Genomic DNA, 17,560 nt, shown 5'->3' with positions numbered 1-17,560 from the left:
AGTTGTTTCACATTCAAGAGCATCAACTTTTTAACCATGAACCTGCCCTGTCCATTCAATAGACTGGTTTCCATCTCTTGTATGAGGTGGTCGACGAATTGAAGATACATGTTGATTCTCGAGTCCGTGGATGGGTCTTGTGCGGGTGCGTTTGGCCTGTTCCGCTACCTTCCATACATACTAGACAAGCCCGGTTCCACATCCACACCTCTGGCGATATAAACACCTTGTTTATACAGTGCCTCCCATACAACCTTGTCTTCGCGCTCACCCTGAAACATGTTAAAGTTAGTGTATAGAAATATGCAGCAAACTCATCAGGACATCCTTATGTATTGTAACAATAATTAAATAAACCATCTGTACTATGATTAAGTGAAATATGTTGATACGTCCCATTGTCATATAACTCTTCGTGGTTCTATATCTTTAACGTATATAGCAAACGTGATTAAAACCTTTATCACTGTATACAAGCTTAGTCCGTATTTTCTTTTCCATTGATTATAAATGGGGGATAACCGTGTTTTCGGGTAAGTATGAATGTACCTTCTACTTACTTGCCTTGCGCATATACGGATGTATAATATCAATTTGAAAAGATATATCATTGTTTAATTTTAGTTTTTTCCTCAAGTTCTTACTGCGTATGTGTATATGTTTATATTGATTAAACAAACACTTCACCAGCAAAACTATCGTCCATACGGTAAAAAAAATGAAGATTATGTAATTTGCTGACGTGCAAACGCCTACTTTCTTGTCACACGTATTGTGTTTTTTCATATAAAATTCAGACCGAGCAATGATCGAGCAATGGATATGCACTTTCATACTAAATTGAAGGTCTATGACTATGAACAATATTGTTGTGCATTAAGTATACCGTTGTCCGAATGAATTCAAATTATGTACCATTGTTTTCTTTGTTATGTTTACTATTTTATAGACCATATTAATCGAGGAAAACTAAAGCATTGTTTTCTTTTGGGCCTTGTATTTTATTCATATGAGATTGCAAACAATATGCATTAATACTTTGCGCATCAGTTGAATAACTGTATATACTTTCGTTCTATTTTAAGAGAGAACATGTATATCTCCAGTCCTTAACATGAACTGATATTTACTTTTAAATTGACACGATCGATCTCGGAGAATAAATTATAAAGTTTAGAATTTGGCAAAGGCTCAAATCGTGAATCTCTTGAATACCCTTTCATACTTCTTTTCTGTGGTTTTAAAGCTTCGATAAATAATTTGAGTCTAGCATGTATTCTAATTGCTTGCTATTATAAACAGCTTTTGTAAGAAAAACTCTATTAAAATACATTTGTGTGCTTCAAACCACGGTGTCAGATTTCTAAATCATATAATTGCTTTCAATAAATATATTCTTCTATTTTGTATAAACCATATTTGAATAAACCATAGACTCTGGTCAGTTTAAGTTATTTTTTCCACCTTGTCTCTTGTATAGTATTGCTATCGTCACTCAAATAACAAGTACACATTAAACACCTTTGTGCGTTTTGAAAACATCTTCAGTAAGACAGGCTTTGTTATTCAATTCGTTTTAAGAGCTAAAAAGAACATAAACTGTATAAATGAAAAATACAAAAATTGATGTTCATCAAGCTTTTAAGAGTTTCAACAGAACGTCATTTTTAAACGAAGAATATATTAAAGTATCAATGGTCAATTTGCTCTTTTATTTTATGTTGCAAAACATAAACCCAAATGACTGAAATATTGAGAATAAGAATATTTGTATTTTCGAAATGTTAGACTAACACAAACAATAATGGAATCGTTGTGGAAGTTTAAAGAAAAATTCTACGGGCCTTCGTTTTGAAAGAGTAAAACGTATAAAAGAGAGAAATGTTTTTTTATGGGAAATCCGATGAAATCTTCTCGTAAAATACGCTCAACTCCGATTTACAGCTACACATGTTGCAACGGATATATGTATAATGCCTGCTCAATATTGAACTTCAAACTAATTTAAAAAAAAATACGTTTTTAAACATTCTTTTGTTTTGGTCCTGCAAACTTCGAACGAACATACAATACAATACAATATCACGTAAAAATCATTAGATAATAATGTTCTTTCGATGTTCCTTCAACATTCAATGCAAACTACATACTCTGGTAAGAGGCATAAGGCAACCCATCTAAAACATTTTTGCAACATGATAACCTACAACTCACCTTTCTTAACCTCGACGTCAAACAAACTGGAACACGCTGAACCAAAAGAAATAACGTTTTCTCAATGCTTTGTATCGATTCACCAAAGAAGACCCGAAATATTGCAAGGACGAGGAGTGATGTGAGCTAGTTTGGGGAGTGGTCTTGAACCCGATACACTTGAGTTTGACAATCACCTTATTGTAGATGAAACTGAGTTTACTGTTTAATCTAACAACAAAAGAACTAAAGACAAAGCTTGCTTTCTTTAATCATAATAAGAGTCGCAACGCTCAACAGCAAAAACGACGACTACTTGTGGAGAATTCTTTAGCCTGTAAATGGATGGTTGAAGTAATGAAAAAAATTGTAGGCTATTATTTGTTTTGTATCGGTTTCAGAAAATATGTGTGATGAAATTTGCTTGAATAAAGTTAGCTAACAAAGATGTGTTATATCGTTTGATAAAGCTAACAAAATGAATGCAAATATTTGCTTATCTCTATGCTGCGTAAATAAGCGAACATTTGTCAATCAATATTACAACCCCGGTTAGAGTTTAAACGCTTATTCAGATAAATGATTACATGTTTAAGTATTGTTTATTTCCAGATACATATCAAATATAATTGTTTAAGTTCTATAGACCTTCAAATAACGTTTAAAATGGTTGATATTGTTTGTCAGTGACAAAACCCAGACTCCTTGACCTCTTGTCGTTTATATATTTTGTTTCTACCACTAAACATGTGTTAGTTTAAGAAACGATAAATTAAGATCTTAGGTATTTATCAAACATAAACATGAACCCTGTTAGTGTACTCGTTAGTGTTTAACGCTACATTGTTATACGTTTACCCTGTTACACGTTACGTTGTTATACGTTTACCCTGTTACACTTAACATTGTTATACGTTTACACTGTTACACTTTACATTGTTATACGTTTACCCTGTTACATGTTACATTGTCATACGTTTACCCTGTTACAAGTTACATTGTAATACGTTTACCCTGTTACAAGTTACATTGTTATACGTTTACCATGTTACAAGTTACATTGTTATACGTTTACCCTGTTACAAGTTACATTGTAATACGTTTACCCTGTTACAAGTTACATTGTAATACGTTTACCATGTTACAAGTTACATTGTTATACGTTTACCCTGTTACAAGTTACATTGTAATACGTTTACCCTGTTACAAGTTACATTGTAATACGTTTACCCTGTTACAAATTACATCGTTATACGTTTACCCTGTTAAACGTTACATTGTTATACGTTTACCCTGTTACACTTTACATCGTTATACGTTTACCCTGTTAAACGTTACATCGTTATACGTTTTCCCTGTTACACGTTACATCGTTATACGTTTACCATGTTAAACGTTACATTGTTATACGTTTACCCTGTTACACGTTACATCGTTATACGTTTACCCTGTTACACGTTACATCGTTATACGTTTACCCTGTTCAACGTTACATCGTTATACGTTTACCCTGTTACACGTTACATCGTTATACGTTTACCCTGTTACACGTTACATCGTTATACATTTACCTTGTTAAACATTACATTGTTATACGTTTACCCTGTTACACGTTACATTGTTATACGTTTACCCTGTTACACTTAACATTGTTATACGTTTACCCTGTTACACGTTACATTGTTATACGTTTACCCTGTTACACGTTACATTGTTATACGTTTACCCTGTTAAACGTTACATTGTTATACGTTTACCCTGTTACAAATTACATCGTTATACGTTTACCCTGTTACACGTTACATCGTTTTACGTTTACCCTGTTACACGTTACATCGTTTTACGTTTACCGTGTTACACGTTACATTGTTATACGTTTACCCTGTTATACGTTTACCCTGTTACACGTTACATTGTTATACGTTTACCCTGTTACACGTTACATCGTTATACGTTTACCCTGTTACAAGTTACATCGTTATACGTTTTGACCGTTTCACGTTTGACCTATTATACTTTACCTTGTTATATGTTTACCCTGCTATACGTTTTCCCTGTAATTTGTTTACCCTGTTAAACGTTTACCCTGTTATTTTTGTACCCTATTATTCGTTTAACCTTTTTACCTTTACCTGTTTTACGTTTACCCTGTTATACATTTAACCTGTTATAAGTTTACCCTGTTTTTTGTTTACTCTGTTTTACTATTACCCTGTTATTTCTTTTCCCATCGTTATACGTTTACCCTGATATAAGTTTACCCTGCTATACGTTTACCCTGTATAATTTTACTCTGACAAACAACGCACAATCTGATTTCTTCTACTACTCTGGAGTCTTATCTTACAAGATTTCATCATACCAGTCTTACTTTTCGAAACGATAGGATTATATATAAACTTTAGTGGTTAAACCTTGTTATTTATTTTGTGCAAAGAGTAAGTATTAACCCAAAATCATCATGTACCACAGACTTTCAAAACTGCTAATGTGTAGTGCTTTGAACAATAGGAGTTTGTAGATGATCGAATCAAGAAATTCTTTGATGAAACTATGCTTGATAACTTGCGAACTGATTAACCAGATAGATGTTGAAGGTTTTTGGAGTTTTTAAACATGTATGATCGATCATTTTATAATTGATATGCATTTTCATTACGTTATTTATTATGAACGAGATGGCATCTATGCATTTTGAAATACCCTTTTCTTAGAAAATTGAATAAATGAACAAGTTGCTATTTTTATTATTCAAAAGACTATATTTATAGGGGGGTTAATGTGAAACATTTTAAAAAAATTTGCGAAACTGATTTGTTTCTCATGTATATATGAGATCATAGGAATACTTATATATTGATGACTTGAAGAGTGAACTAATTCTAATTTCTCAAATTTAAACCAGCATTGAAAACAGTGAAATTCTTGATTCCCTGTTAATCATTTATTTGTGTGGTATTAAGCTCGGCGTTTTATTAAATATACTACTGAAAACTTTGGCAACGTTATTGTTTTGGTATGACATGTATCGTCACTGTTTTTTGTACTGAAACTATATTTGAATACATGTAAATGTCGTAAAATCATGGTTTCATATTTCCAAAGCATTGCTCTGTTATTGGTCGATTAAACCTTAGATAAAGAATAAAGCCTTCGACTATATTATCTTAAAGGTAGTTTTTTGGCTTAGTCTGTCTCTAGTAGAGTTTTTCTTTCGTCTCTTCAATAACAAGAACGCATAAAGCAATATGTGTGCGCTTTGACACCGAATTATGTCCGACATTTGTTTTACTTATTTTAAGAGATATGACATTAACTAAATAAATAAAGAATACAAAAACTTGAAGACAACCTGTTTCAACAAGCTTATATAAGTGTCAACATGTCCAGTTCTTATGTTGTTGTTGTTGTTGTTTTTAAAGAAGCAAAACAAACTACACTGTAAATCAACTCTATTTAAAAGTTTCTGTAGTATATTTGCTTGTTTGGTATAGGTTGTATATGACCAAATAAATTGTGAATTTGAAACTCGTAAATAAATATTGTCTTTTTAGTTATAATTATAGAATATATCCTAGGAAATAAGAAAGAATAATTACAACTGCTGACATTTACACAAACCAATTCCAATTATTTAAATTAAAGAGGAATTATAAAGGTCAAAACACAAACAGTAGTTATCTGTGAACATTTCTCACTGAAGAAATAGAACGATCACGGCATTAGACATGATAATGCTAAAACTTAAATATTTAAACCATGATAGGCTGTTTCTTAAGCAAATCCTAGAAAACGCAATGTAGAGCCTTTAAGATATTCGCATTATCAATTTGGGCACGACTGAATCACTTTGTGTTTTTTTCATAGGGGAAAAGGCGACCAAAATGGCGTCTGAAAATAAGTGTAAAACTATTCCAAATATTATTGTTTCTTTGGATTTCGGAACAACATATTCTGGATACGGACTTGCATTTCCTAGGGAAAATCTTGATTCTGGAAATGAACTGGCAATCTATACCAATCCGAGGGAAGAAAAGGTTCCGACATGTGTTCTGTTAAACGAAGACAAGAGTTTCCATTCCTTTGGCAGTCAGGCTTTAGATGAATACATCGATATGGATGATGAAGACCGAGATGGTTTTTACTTTTTCAGGAATTTTAAAATGAAATTATACAAAAAACGAAAATTATCAAGAAATATCAAAGTACAAGACGAAAAAGGAAAGAAGCTGTCTGCAAAATTAGTATTTCAGTTAGCAATGTCAGGATTAAAAGATATTGTCATGGAAAGAATTAAACAGCATCATAAAATAGAAAATCTGCAGAATGTCAGCAAAGCGATTGAATGGATGATTACAATTCCCGCGATATGGAGTGACTCCGCACGTCAGTTCATGCGAGAAGCCGCCGAAGGAGCCGGAATACAACACGATCGATTAAGATTGGTCCTAGAGCCAGAGGCTGCATCTTTGTTTTGCCGTCAACAAAATATTATCCTCACAGACTCCGGTACAAGACAACAATTTGCAGAAGGACAGAAGTACGTCGTTGCAGACTTAGGCGGAGGAACGATAGATATTTGCGTGCATGAAATTACTGAAAATGGGAATTTGAAAGAATTATATAGAGCTACCGGTGAGGACGCGGGAGGAACAAAAGTCAATGCGCAGTTCGAATGTTTCTTGGCATCCTTATTCGGCAGAGAAGTTGTTGATGATTTACAGAAGACGTGTTACGAACGATTCATCACACAGATGATGGATTTTGAAGAAAGAAAGAAAACGTTTAAAGGCACCGAGAGAAACGTCAAAATTAGGCTTGATCCTATTTTGATGAAACGTTTCGAGACAAAATCTGGGAAAAAAATACAAAATGCAATCCAGGAGTCAGATTTCAGTACAAAAGTGAAGTATGATGATGATAGCGGTCGTATGACATTCGAAACATCCGTGATAGAAGCATTTTACAATGGTTCTGTACACAGTATTATAACAAAGGTACAGACGATCATCGAGGAATGTGCAGATGATGAATTGAAAACAATTCTTTTGGTTGGCGGATATGCGGAGTCTCAATATTTGAGAAACAAAGTCAGAGAAGCATTTCCGACCCTCGACCTTGTGTTAGTAGAAGATGCAAAGTTGGCTGTGATCAAGGGCAGCGTTATGATGGGACTGGAAGAGAAAAGCATTGTACAGAGAAGGTCTAGGTTTACCTATGGATTTAGTGTAACAATACCATTCATTGAAGGTGTTCATCCTGAACCTACAACCAAATTTTCAAATGCTCTTCGTCAAACAAACTGGAACAAGCTGAATCAAAGAAAATAAAATTTTCCACTGCTTTATATCGCTCCACCAAAGAAGACCCAAAGTATTGCACGGACGAGGAGGAATGTGAGCTAGTTGGAAAAGTGCTCTTGAATCCTCCACCTGGTGGCTGGCCCGATTTTCTGGAGTTTGATAATCACCTAATTGTGGGAGAAACTGAGTTTACAGTTAAAGTGTACAACAAACACTCAGGTGAAGAATTACAGGCAACGCTCGATTTTCTTTAAAAAAATATATAGTTTAAGCCGAACATAACAATTTAACATCAAAACCAACCACACCAGAGAATTTGTGTTGCACATTTAAATGAATGGTTGAATTGATGAAAGGCAGAGATGTTAATCATGCTTTTGTTTTAGGAAAATGATACAGTGTTTTTACTGTGCACAGTGTACAAAATACTTTTCATGTGTATTTGATAACAGTAATTTGCTTTATTTAAACACCATTCATTAACCTTTATACAAATGCAAACTGTGTGTATTAGATTTAGTTTTCGTATATTGTGTTTGTTATTCTAAACTCTTTGTTATAACGTTATGTAAATATGTGTGCAAATCGCCGACATTTGGTTTAAAATCCATTTATTGCATATGTACTTTTCTCAATTAATTGTATTTATAATATTCGGTACAATAATTATGTACGATGTATATACTAAAGGTTTTAATAAAGTAATATTACAAAACTTATCATTGTTTACTTGAAGTGACACTTTTAGTCAAAATCAATACGTACACATTTATAACAAAAATAAACTTTGAGTGATTAAGCTTTCAACTACTTTCTAAATACTGCATTTATGGAAAATATTAATTACTGATAACAAGATTGTAACCGTGAATTTAAAAGCTGTAAAACCCAAAAATGTTAAATGATTGGTGAATGCTAAAATATTTACAGTGATCTACTATCGTGTCATAAGGTCGGAATACCGTGCTTTCTGCACAATTCTTTCAAATTAACTCTGTATCCGTTATAAGAACCATTGTTTTCGACATTTATTTAGCCTTTCTGGTATATTCAAACAATAATATTAAATCTTCTTTTGGAGTAATAGTGCATCTTTTCATACATTTTACAAATGAGTTCAAATAGCTGCTTACCTCTTTGCAGCATTGCATCAAAACAGTTTAGGATTGTCGGGATTCCTTTCTTTTATTTTCATTTTATCTGTGTGTAAATGGTGTTTCCACAGTTAAAACCGGTGTCATTTTGGTCTGGATTTATGGTAACGAAATCGTCAAATAAACGCATAGAAAATACGTTTATCATATATAAATACACTTACAAAATAAGATGTTGAAGTAGTTGTCCGAAAAATATGTATTCCCATTGATAATCTCAACCCGCAATTGGGCTTTAATCAATACAAACTACATCAAAGCACCGAAAGTGATAAGGGACGGACTGCTTAAAGCTGGCAACAGTAATACACACTACAAAATATGGTTTAGGTGTCTAAAATAAGTTAACGTGTTCAAAAGATAAAAAAAATCATATTGCAAATCGCAACTCGCGGTTGGTGTTTAAAACGTGTATTATGATAATATATAATGCGAGAGCAATGTTTCATCTTTTTAACATATTTGTGATAAGCCTGTTAATAAACTTGTATACGTAAAGATAAACAATTGGGGTAAAACAGTTTGGGTGACAGTATTGACCTAGAAGCAAATACTCTTTTGAATCACTTCATGGGGCTAGAACTAAGAGAGAGGAGTACTGAGCACTGAGTTAGTACATTGATCTCAGAAAACCGAACAAAAGTTGGCATTATTCGGTTTGCAGATTACAAAACTTATGGTGGTGGAAGGGATGATTGGGGGGGGGGGGTATTGGGTACACCCTCATTATCTCTGTCTCGAATAAGTCAAATTAAATAGAGTACTTTTTCGTCACCGCACGAATGTAAATAATAAGCCATATTTGTATCAGTACCGGAATTTAGAACATTCGGGTTGATCCAGAATTGCATGGACTTTTTGCAAAGAATTAACGTTCTCGAATATAAACAGAAGTGCTCTTCCTAAAAGCAATTTCATTACAAAGAAAAGGACGTATGTCAAGAAAAAGAACCTTAATGCTGCCAGGTTAACCTCAATACTATAAACTAAGTACTTGTAACACGATTGAATGATCATATTTGAACACTTTGCTAAACGCTTTATGGGGGAAATAGCTTCATTTTGACTTCAAATATAAATATATTCGACTAACAAAATACTTGAGTTCCATAGTTAGGCATGTTTCTACAAGTCGACAAGTGTTAGTCTATTTATTAGAATAATCACACAAATAGGCCGACCCATTAAAAGAGCGTGCTGTTGATATTATTTTCCCCATTAGCTCTATACTTATTTCCTAAATAGCTCGGTTGTGAAGACAGCTGAAATATACGCAATGCCGTTAGGGCAATCGCTTGTGAATTTGTTGATCTGATCGCGATACTCGATAGAACGATGATGACAGTACGATAACGCGACAGTACGATAACGAAAACGCGATGATACGACAGTACGATGATGATAATGTGATAGACGTAATTTCGTGTTTTTGCGGTTTCATCATCGTAGTATCGTACTGTTGCGTTTTCATCATCGTTCTGTCATGTTATCAAGTTTATTAACTACTACTTCTACTACTACTCCTACAACTACTACTTCTACTACTGCTACTGCTACTGATACTGATACTAATACTGATATTGTTACTGCTACTGCTACTACTACTGCTATTGCTACTATAACTACCACTATCAGCAGCCAATTTCAGAAACTGGATAGGTTATCCTTAGTCAATTTTATAAAATTGGATAAGTTATCCTCAGCCAATTGTATAAAACTTGATAAGCTGTCTTTAACCATTAACAACCAATTGTATAAAACTGGATAAGTTATCCTCAACCATCAGCAGCCAATTGAATTAAACTGGATAAGTTATCCACAACCATCAGCAGTCAATTGTATAAAACATGATTAAGTTGTTCGCAAGTTATCTTTTGGGTAGGGTAAATATTAAGTTTTGGATAAATATTGAACGATCACTAAACGTTTGGGCTAGCTATGACTAGACCAAGGAATAAAACCAATTGGCTGCTGGTTCTCTATTGGCTAATTTGCACTTTGATTGGAAAACAGTAATAATTGAAAACATATTGACCAATCAATTATCAGCGTGGCTTACTTCAACCAAACGAAAGAATAAAAACATATGTATAATTTTGGCTGCCGTTGATGGAGACTAATGCTGACTGGCGGAGACTAATACCAAAAAATGATATGTGATGTACCTCTGTTCCAGAAATAACATTTATTTCTTTTAAAATGGCCATTTTTGGCAACATCACCGACGAATAATACCAAATTGTATAATCTATGCTATTCTCCAAGTAATCTTTCTTGCTTAACGATTGTCTGCAACGGCATTCCCTCGTGGTCGTGTTTGAATTTTCCCATGTTTGTGTTCTAAAAAATGCCCATGTCGTATAGCTTTGCCATCTCTGTTTTTTTATCATGTTGCATAACTCTTATCTTTAGTTTGCCATCCAATTAGTTCTGTCTCATGATCAGACCAGATCCTGTTGTTACTTACTTAAAAGGACTAGTCAAGCCAGATTCTCTTATTGCAACAGTTGCACCATTAAAGGCCAATGACTGGTTGGAAAAATTACGGGGACTGCTCAGTAACAGGAGCTGACAAAGGAAATTTTGTCTCATGGTCTGCATACTATGCTTCCATTCAACAGATTAAAACAGCTCTTAGAACGATTGAGGCTTTGATGTCCCTGTTCCTTGAATTAGCACATTCGGATACCATAGTAAAACACTCGATGAATGTAGTTAAGGCTGCAACGTAATACCTCAACACTGGACAAAATCCAGTGCTAGTAATTGATCAACCACTGTTTGCAATACAATCAATACAGTGCAACACATGAAGAAGATGAATATCTTATCATGGTTGATACACATTGAGATGACAGCATGCAATGTCATTGGCGACTGACTTGATGTAAGTGGTTAGGCAACTGCCATCTTTTATGCCGGGATTGCAGCAAGTGGAGTCGATCACTTCCCATTGTAGCCACAGATTTAACCAGGACAAGGCATGCCTAACAGATAGCAGTTGCGGACTGTTGACTGATTCCTGCAACATGATGCCTACGACAAATACAAAGACGCTATCCTAGCGGGAGAGTACTTTACTGAATTTTAGGGAGATTTACTTGTAGAACTAACAGCTTTGGCGTGACCAGTAGACGCAAACCCATAAGGAACTGCAAAAATACTGGGTGGCGCAGTAATAGTTAAAATTCTGCCTCCAAGAAACTCCCAAACAGTTGATGACTATTCTAGAACAGTATTCATGACATACATTAAACAACAGCTGGAACATGCCGATATGATTGATATCATGCTGTATGTTTACACCAAATTGAGTAAGGAGCAGAGTGGAGCTTAAGTATGCCAGGTAACAAAGTTTTATTTTTGTTAGTGAAAGCAAGACATACTTGCTTCACCTGTTGTTGACAGAAGAGGCTTTAGGCAGAGACCTTCTACATAAAATACAAGTCTTCAGCACATACGGGGTCAAACTGCTTACAGCACCAAGGAGTTGATATTTATTGCAGATTTGCAGATTAAAACAATGCACGCAATGGCGCACCAGAGTGGTACATAACTCTGGTCATGATTAGGACATGCGACTCTGATGTAGTCGTGTACGTTCAGTCAAAACTAGCAAGCAAAGCATGGCACATGCAATCTTGATATTATTTGGTGTAGGGGGAACTATAGGTTAATTGGGGCACATTCTACGGTAAGCATACCTCAAGAACCAGCATTGACCTTATGCTTGCGTTCACGGGAAGTGACGCAACGTCCGTCATTGTAGGCAACGGGAGGAAGACAGCATGGAAACGTGGAATGTATTTCAGGATGATACATTATGGTTGCTCCCTGTTGCCCCTCCAAATTTACCTGTCAGTACAATTGAATTCTAAAGAAATATATTGTTCTCTTGTACGATAAAACATGTCAACAGACTGAGGTTATTAAAGCAAGGCATCATCATTTTACACATCAATCTAGCAGGGCATGTCTGGGTCAATCATTACAAACATTACCCATATAACAAGTGCTGCAAAATGGGAATGGTACCAAAGTGATGGTTCATTGACACAGAAATGGACAACCATTGATCAGGCAGAAGACATATGTAATGTACTGATACACTGAAATTGTTGCAATGCATGCAGGGGTTTGTGCAAATGCAGCAAGGCTAGCCATCAGTGCAGGGCCATTTGTCCTTGTGAAGGCAACTGGTACCAAGAGTGACTATGAATGGTAGATTTGATAGTAATATGAACCTTTATTCGTGATTCTCATGTTAGACGTACAATAAGCGACGAATACCGCTAGTATGAAAACCTTTAGTATTCATGTTTTATACTCTAACGTGCAATGGCACTCGTATTTGACATGTATAGTATTAATTCAAAACTGCTTTTTGCTGTGGTAATACAAATGCTTTAACTGTTATAACATATTATACATATGTGGGTTAATTGGTTGGCACAATTCGAACATTCGCTTCCATTTTTATTACCGACAATGATACACTGGTTGTATAAAATTGCCAATTTAAATGATATAAATGATTATTAAAAAGGAAATACTTTGTTTATCAAATTATTTATGTGCCCAACGGCTTTCTTGGCCTAAAATCTGTATATTTAGACACCAAGAGCATGAGTCTATAACATATAGTAACAAAGATAAAAGCCTTTGATGTTTGTTTGTTTTTTGGCCATTTCGGCAGCCATTTTGGAATATGGCCACCACGGTCACTAGGGGGCGCTGCAGACTTGGGTTCTTATCTAAATATTATCAGTAGGGTATGTTTTATAAATGTGCCAAGTTTCATACGTTTAACCCAAAGTGCACGATTCTACTAAAATTTGCCCTTAACAGCCCCACTTGAAGTAATTGTTATTTATTTAGTCTAATAATAATAACTTAACAAGTGGAATTCAAACAAACACAGTACAACCCCGATGGCTCAAACTCCAAGGATCCGGCGAAAAAAAACTCAAGCCCCAGGAAATTTGAGCCAAGCGGGAATGCTTTCCATCAGTACAGACAGTAGATAGAAATGGGTCCTTTACATCCAGTTTTTGCGGATGTTTTGCAATTGAATATACCCATACTCTGTGGGTGCTCAATTGTGACATAGAGGATAAGTGTTTGTTAAGGTGTACGATCACAATATGTTTAACCGAGTGAGCAAGAAAAGTCAAGATTTAATTATTTCCTTTTGGTGTTCACGAGAAAAGAACGTCAAATTGTATACGAACGGAACGTCATTTCGACAAAGAAAGTCGTTACAATTGTGTACCAGTCCTATGCTGCTGACAATTGATTTGGATGTGAAAATGGGATAAAAATTTAAAAAACAACTCCAAATGATCAAATTGATAATTTTGCTGTTTGAAACAGTGATATATCAATTTTGTGTCACTGATAAAAATCGCATAGCTGGCCCAGTATCATGAGATTAAGGTTATCTTAGGAGGAGCATTTTTCATACGTTGTAAAAACATTACCATTTTACAAATTATGCACACTGACGTTTAATTTATCTAAATTGACAGTACAAAAAAATTGGCACTTCATTATTTAAGAGCTGGTTTACTTAGTTTAGATACCCTTAAACAAACCTCCGGGACGCTTATCAAATCAAGGGATTTTGTTGAACAAATATTTTGTCAAGAATACACATAGCCCACATACTACTACTACTACTACTACTGCTACAGTCATCACCAGCCAAATGTATAAAACTGGATAAGTTATCCACAGACATCAGCAGTCAATTGTATAAAACTGGATAAGTTATCCACAGCCATCAGCATCCAATTGTATGAAACTGGATAACTTATCCACAGTCATCAGCAGTCAATTGTATAAAACTGGATATGTTATCCACAGCCATCAGCATCCAATTGTATGAAACTGGATAAGTTATCCACAGTCATCAGCAGTCAATTGTATAAAACTGGATATGTTATCTACAGTCATCAGCAGTCAATTGTATAAAACTGGATATGTTATCCACAGTCATCAGCAATCAATTATATAAAACGGGATAAGTTATACTCAGCTATCAGCAGCCAAATGTATAAAACTGGATAAGTTATCCACAGCCATCAGCAGCATATTGCATAAAACTGGATAAGTTATCCAGAGTCATCAGCAGTCAATTGTTTTAAACTGGATATGTTATCCACAGTCATAAGCAGTCAATTGTATAAAACTGGATATGTTATCCACAGTCATCAGCAGCCAAATGTATAAAACTGGATATGTTATCCACAGCCATCAGCAGCCAATTGTATTAAACAAGATAAGTTTTCCACAGCCATCAGCAGCCAATTGTATTAAATTGGATAAGTTATCCATAGCCATCAGCAGCCAAATGTATAAAACTGGATAAGTTATCCACAGCTATCAGCAGCCAAATGTATAAAACTGGATAAGTTATCCACATCCATCAGCTGCCAATTGCATAAAACTGGATATGTTATCCACAGCTATCAGCAGCCAAATGTATAAAACTGGATAAGTTATCCACAGCTATCAGCAGCCAAATGTATAAAACTGGATAAGTTATCCACATCCACCAGCAGCCAATTGTATTAAACTGGATATGTTATCCACAGCCATCAGCAGTCAATTGTATTAAACTGGATATATTATCCACAGCCATCAGCAGTCAATTATATAATACTGGATATGTTATCCACAGCCATCAGCAGTCAATTGTATAATACTGGATATGTTATCCACAGCCATCAGCAGCCAATTGTATAAAACTGGATATGTTATCCAGAGCCATCAGCAGTCAATTGTATAAAACTGGATATGTTATCCACAGTCATCAGCAGCCAACTGTATTAAACAAGATAAGTTATCCACAGCCATCAGCAGCCAATTGTATTAAATTGGATAAGTTATCCACAGCCATCAGCAGCCAATTGTATAAAACTGGATATGTTATCCACAGACATCAGCAGTCAATTGTATAAAACTGGATATGTTATCCACAGCCATCAGCATCCAATTGTATGAAACTGGATAAGTTATCCACAGTCATCAGCAGCCGACTGTATTAAACAAGATAAGTTATCCACAGCCTTCAGCCGCCGATTGTATTAAATTGGATAATATATCCACAGCCATCAGCAGTCAATTGTATAAAACTGGATATGTTATCCACAGTCATCAGCAGCCAATTGTATAATACTGTATATGTTATCCACAGCCATCAGCAGTCAATTGTATTAAATTGGTTAAGTTATTCACAACCATCAGCAGCCAATAGTATAAAACTGGATAAGTTATCCACAGTCACCAGCACCCAATTGTATAAAACTGGATAAGTTATCCACAGTCATCAGCAGCCAATTGTATAATACTGTATATGTTATCCACAGCCATCAGCAGCCAATTGTATTCAATTGGATAAGTTATCCACAGCCATCAGCAGCCAATAGTATAAAACTGGATAAGATATCCACAGTCATCAGCAGCCAATTGTATAAAACTGGATAAGTTATCCACAGCCATCAGCAGCCAACTGTATTAAACAAGATAAGTTATCCACAGCCATCAGCAACAAAATGTATAAAACAAGATAAGTTATCCACATCCATCAGCAGCCAATTGTATAAAACTGGATATGTTATCCACAGCCATCAGCAGCCAAATATATAAAACTGTATAAGTTATCCACAGCTATCAGCAGCCAAATGTATAAAACTGGATAAGCCATCCACAGCCATCAAGAGCCAATTGTATAAAACTTGATATGTTATCCACAGCCATCAGCAGTCAATTGTATATAACTGGATATATTATCCACAGCCATCAGCAGTCAATTGTATATTACTGGATATGTTATCCACAGCCATCAGCAGTCAATTGTATAATACTGGATATGTTATCCACAGTCATCAGCAGTCAATTGTATAAAACTGGATATGTTATCCACAGCCATCAGCAGTCAATTGTATAAAACTAGATATATTATCCACATCCATCAGCAGTCAATTGTATAATACTGGATATGTTATACACAGCCATCAGCAGTCAATTGTATAATACTGGATATGTTATCCACAGCCATCAGCAGTCAATTGTATAAAACTGGATAAGTTATCCACAGTCATCAGCAGTCAATTGTTTAAAACTGGATATGTTATCCACAGTCATCAGCAGCCAACTGTATTAAACAAGATAAGTTATCCACAGCCATCAGCAGCCAATTGTTTTAAATTTGATAAGTTATCCACAGCCATCAACAGTCAATTGTATAAAACTGGATAAGTTATCCACAGTGATCAGAAGCCAATTGTATAATACTGGATATGTTATTCACAGCCATCAGCAGCCAATTGTATTAAATTAGATAAGTTATCCACAGCCATCAGCAGCCAATTGTATAAAACTGGATAAGTTATCCACAGTCATCAGCAGCCAATTGTATAAAATTGGATAAGTTATCCACAGCCATCAGAAGCCAACTTTATTAAACAAGATAAGTTATCCACAGCCATCAGCAGCCAATTGTATTAAATTGGATCAGTTATCCACAGCTATCAGCAGCCAAATGTATAAAACTGGATAAGTTATCCACAGCTATCAGCAGTCAAATGTATAAAACTGGATAAGTTATCCACAGCCATTAGCAGCTAATTGTATAAATCTTGATTATGTTGTCCACAAGTTATATTTTTGTTTGTTTGCACACTCACATGATTTGACTGGTTAATATCATTTTTTGGATAAATATTGACCGATCAATAAACGTTTCAGCTAACTTGACCAAACCAAAGAATAAGACCAACTGGCTGCTGGTTATCTTTTGGCTCATTTGTACGTATAAGCAATTTGATTGGGCAACAGTAATAATTGAAAAACTATTGACCGATCAATAAACAGCGTGTCTTACTTTAACCAAACCAAAGAGAAAAA

General features: G+C 34.9%; 1 protein-coding gene across 1 annotated transcript; it reads left to right on the top strand.

Annotated features, from left to right (window-relative positions):
* Positions 1 to 6,452: 6,452 nt before the first annotated feature.
* On the top strand, positions 6,453 to 7,523 carry LOC128241066 (heat shock 70 kDa protein 12A-like). Its single transcript, XM_052958050.1, has one exon. It carries the CDS (start codon positions 6,453 to 6,455, stop codon positions 7,521 to 7,523), a length of 1,071 nt encoding a protein of 356 aa, XP_052814010.1.
* Positions 7,524 to 17,560: the final 10,037 nt, after the last annotated feature.

Source organism: Mya arenaria, chromosome 7 (genome assembly GCF_026914265.1).
Source record: "Mya arenaria isolate MELC-2E11 chromosome 7, ASM2691426v1".
Taxonomy (NCBI): Eukaryota; Metazoa; Mollusca; class Bivalvia; order Myida; family Myidae; genus Mya; species Mya arenaria.
Note: the sequence above shows the minus strand (reverse complement) of the source record. Positions and strands in the feature narration are given on the sequence as shown.

What these genes read in the sequence shown, in the direction of transcription:
- LOC128241066 (XM_052958050.1), top strand. Translation starts at nt 6,453, where the DNA reads ATGTCAGGATTAAAAGATATTGTCATGGAAAGAATTAAACAGCATCAT.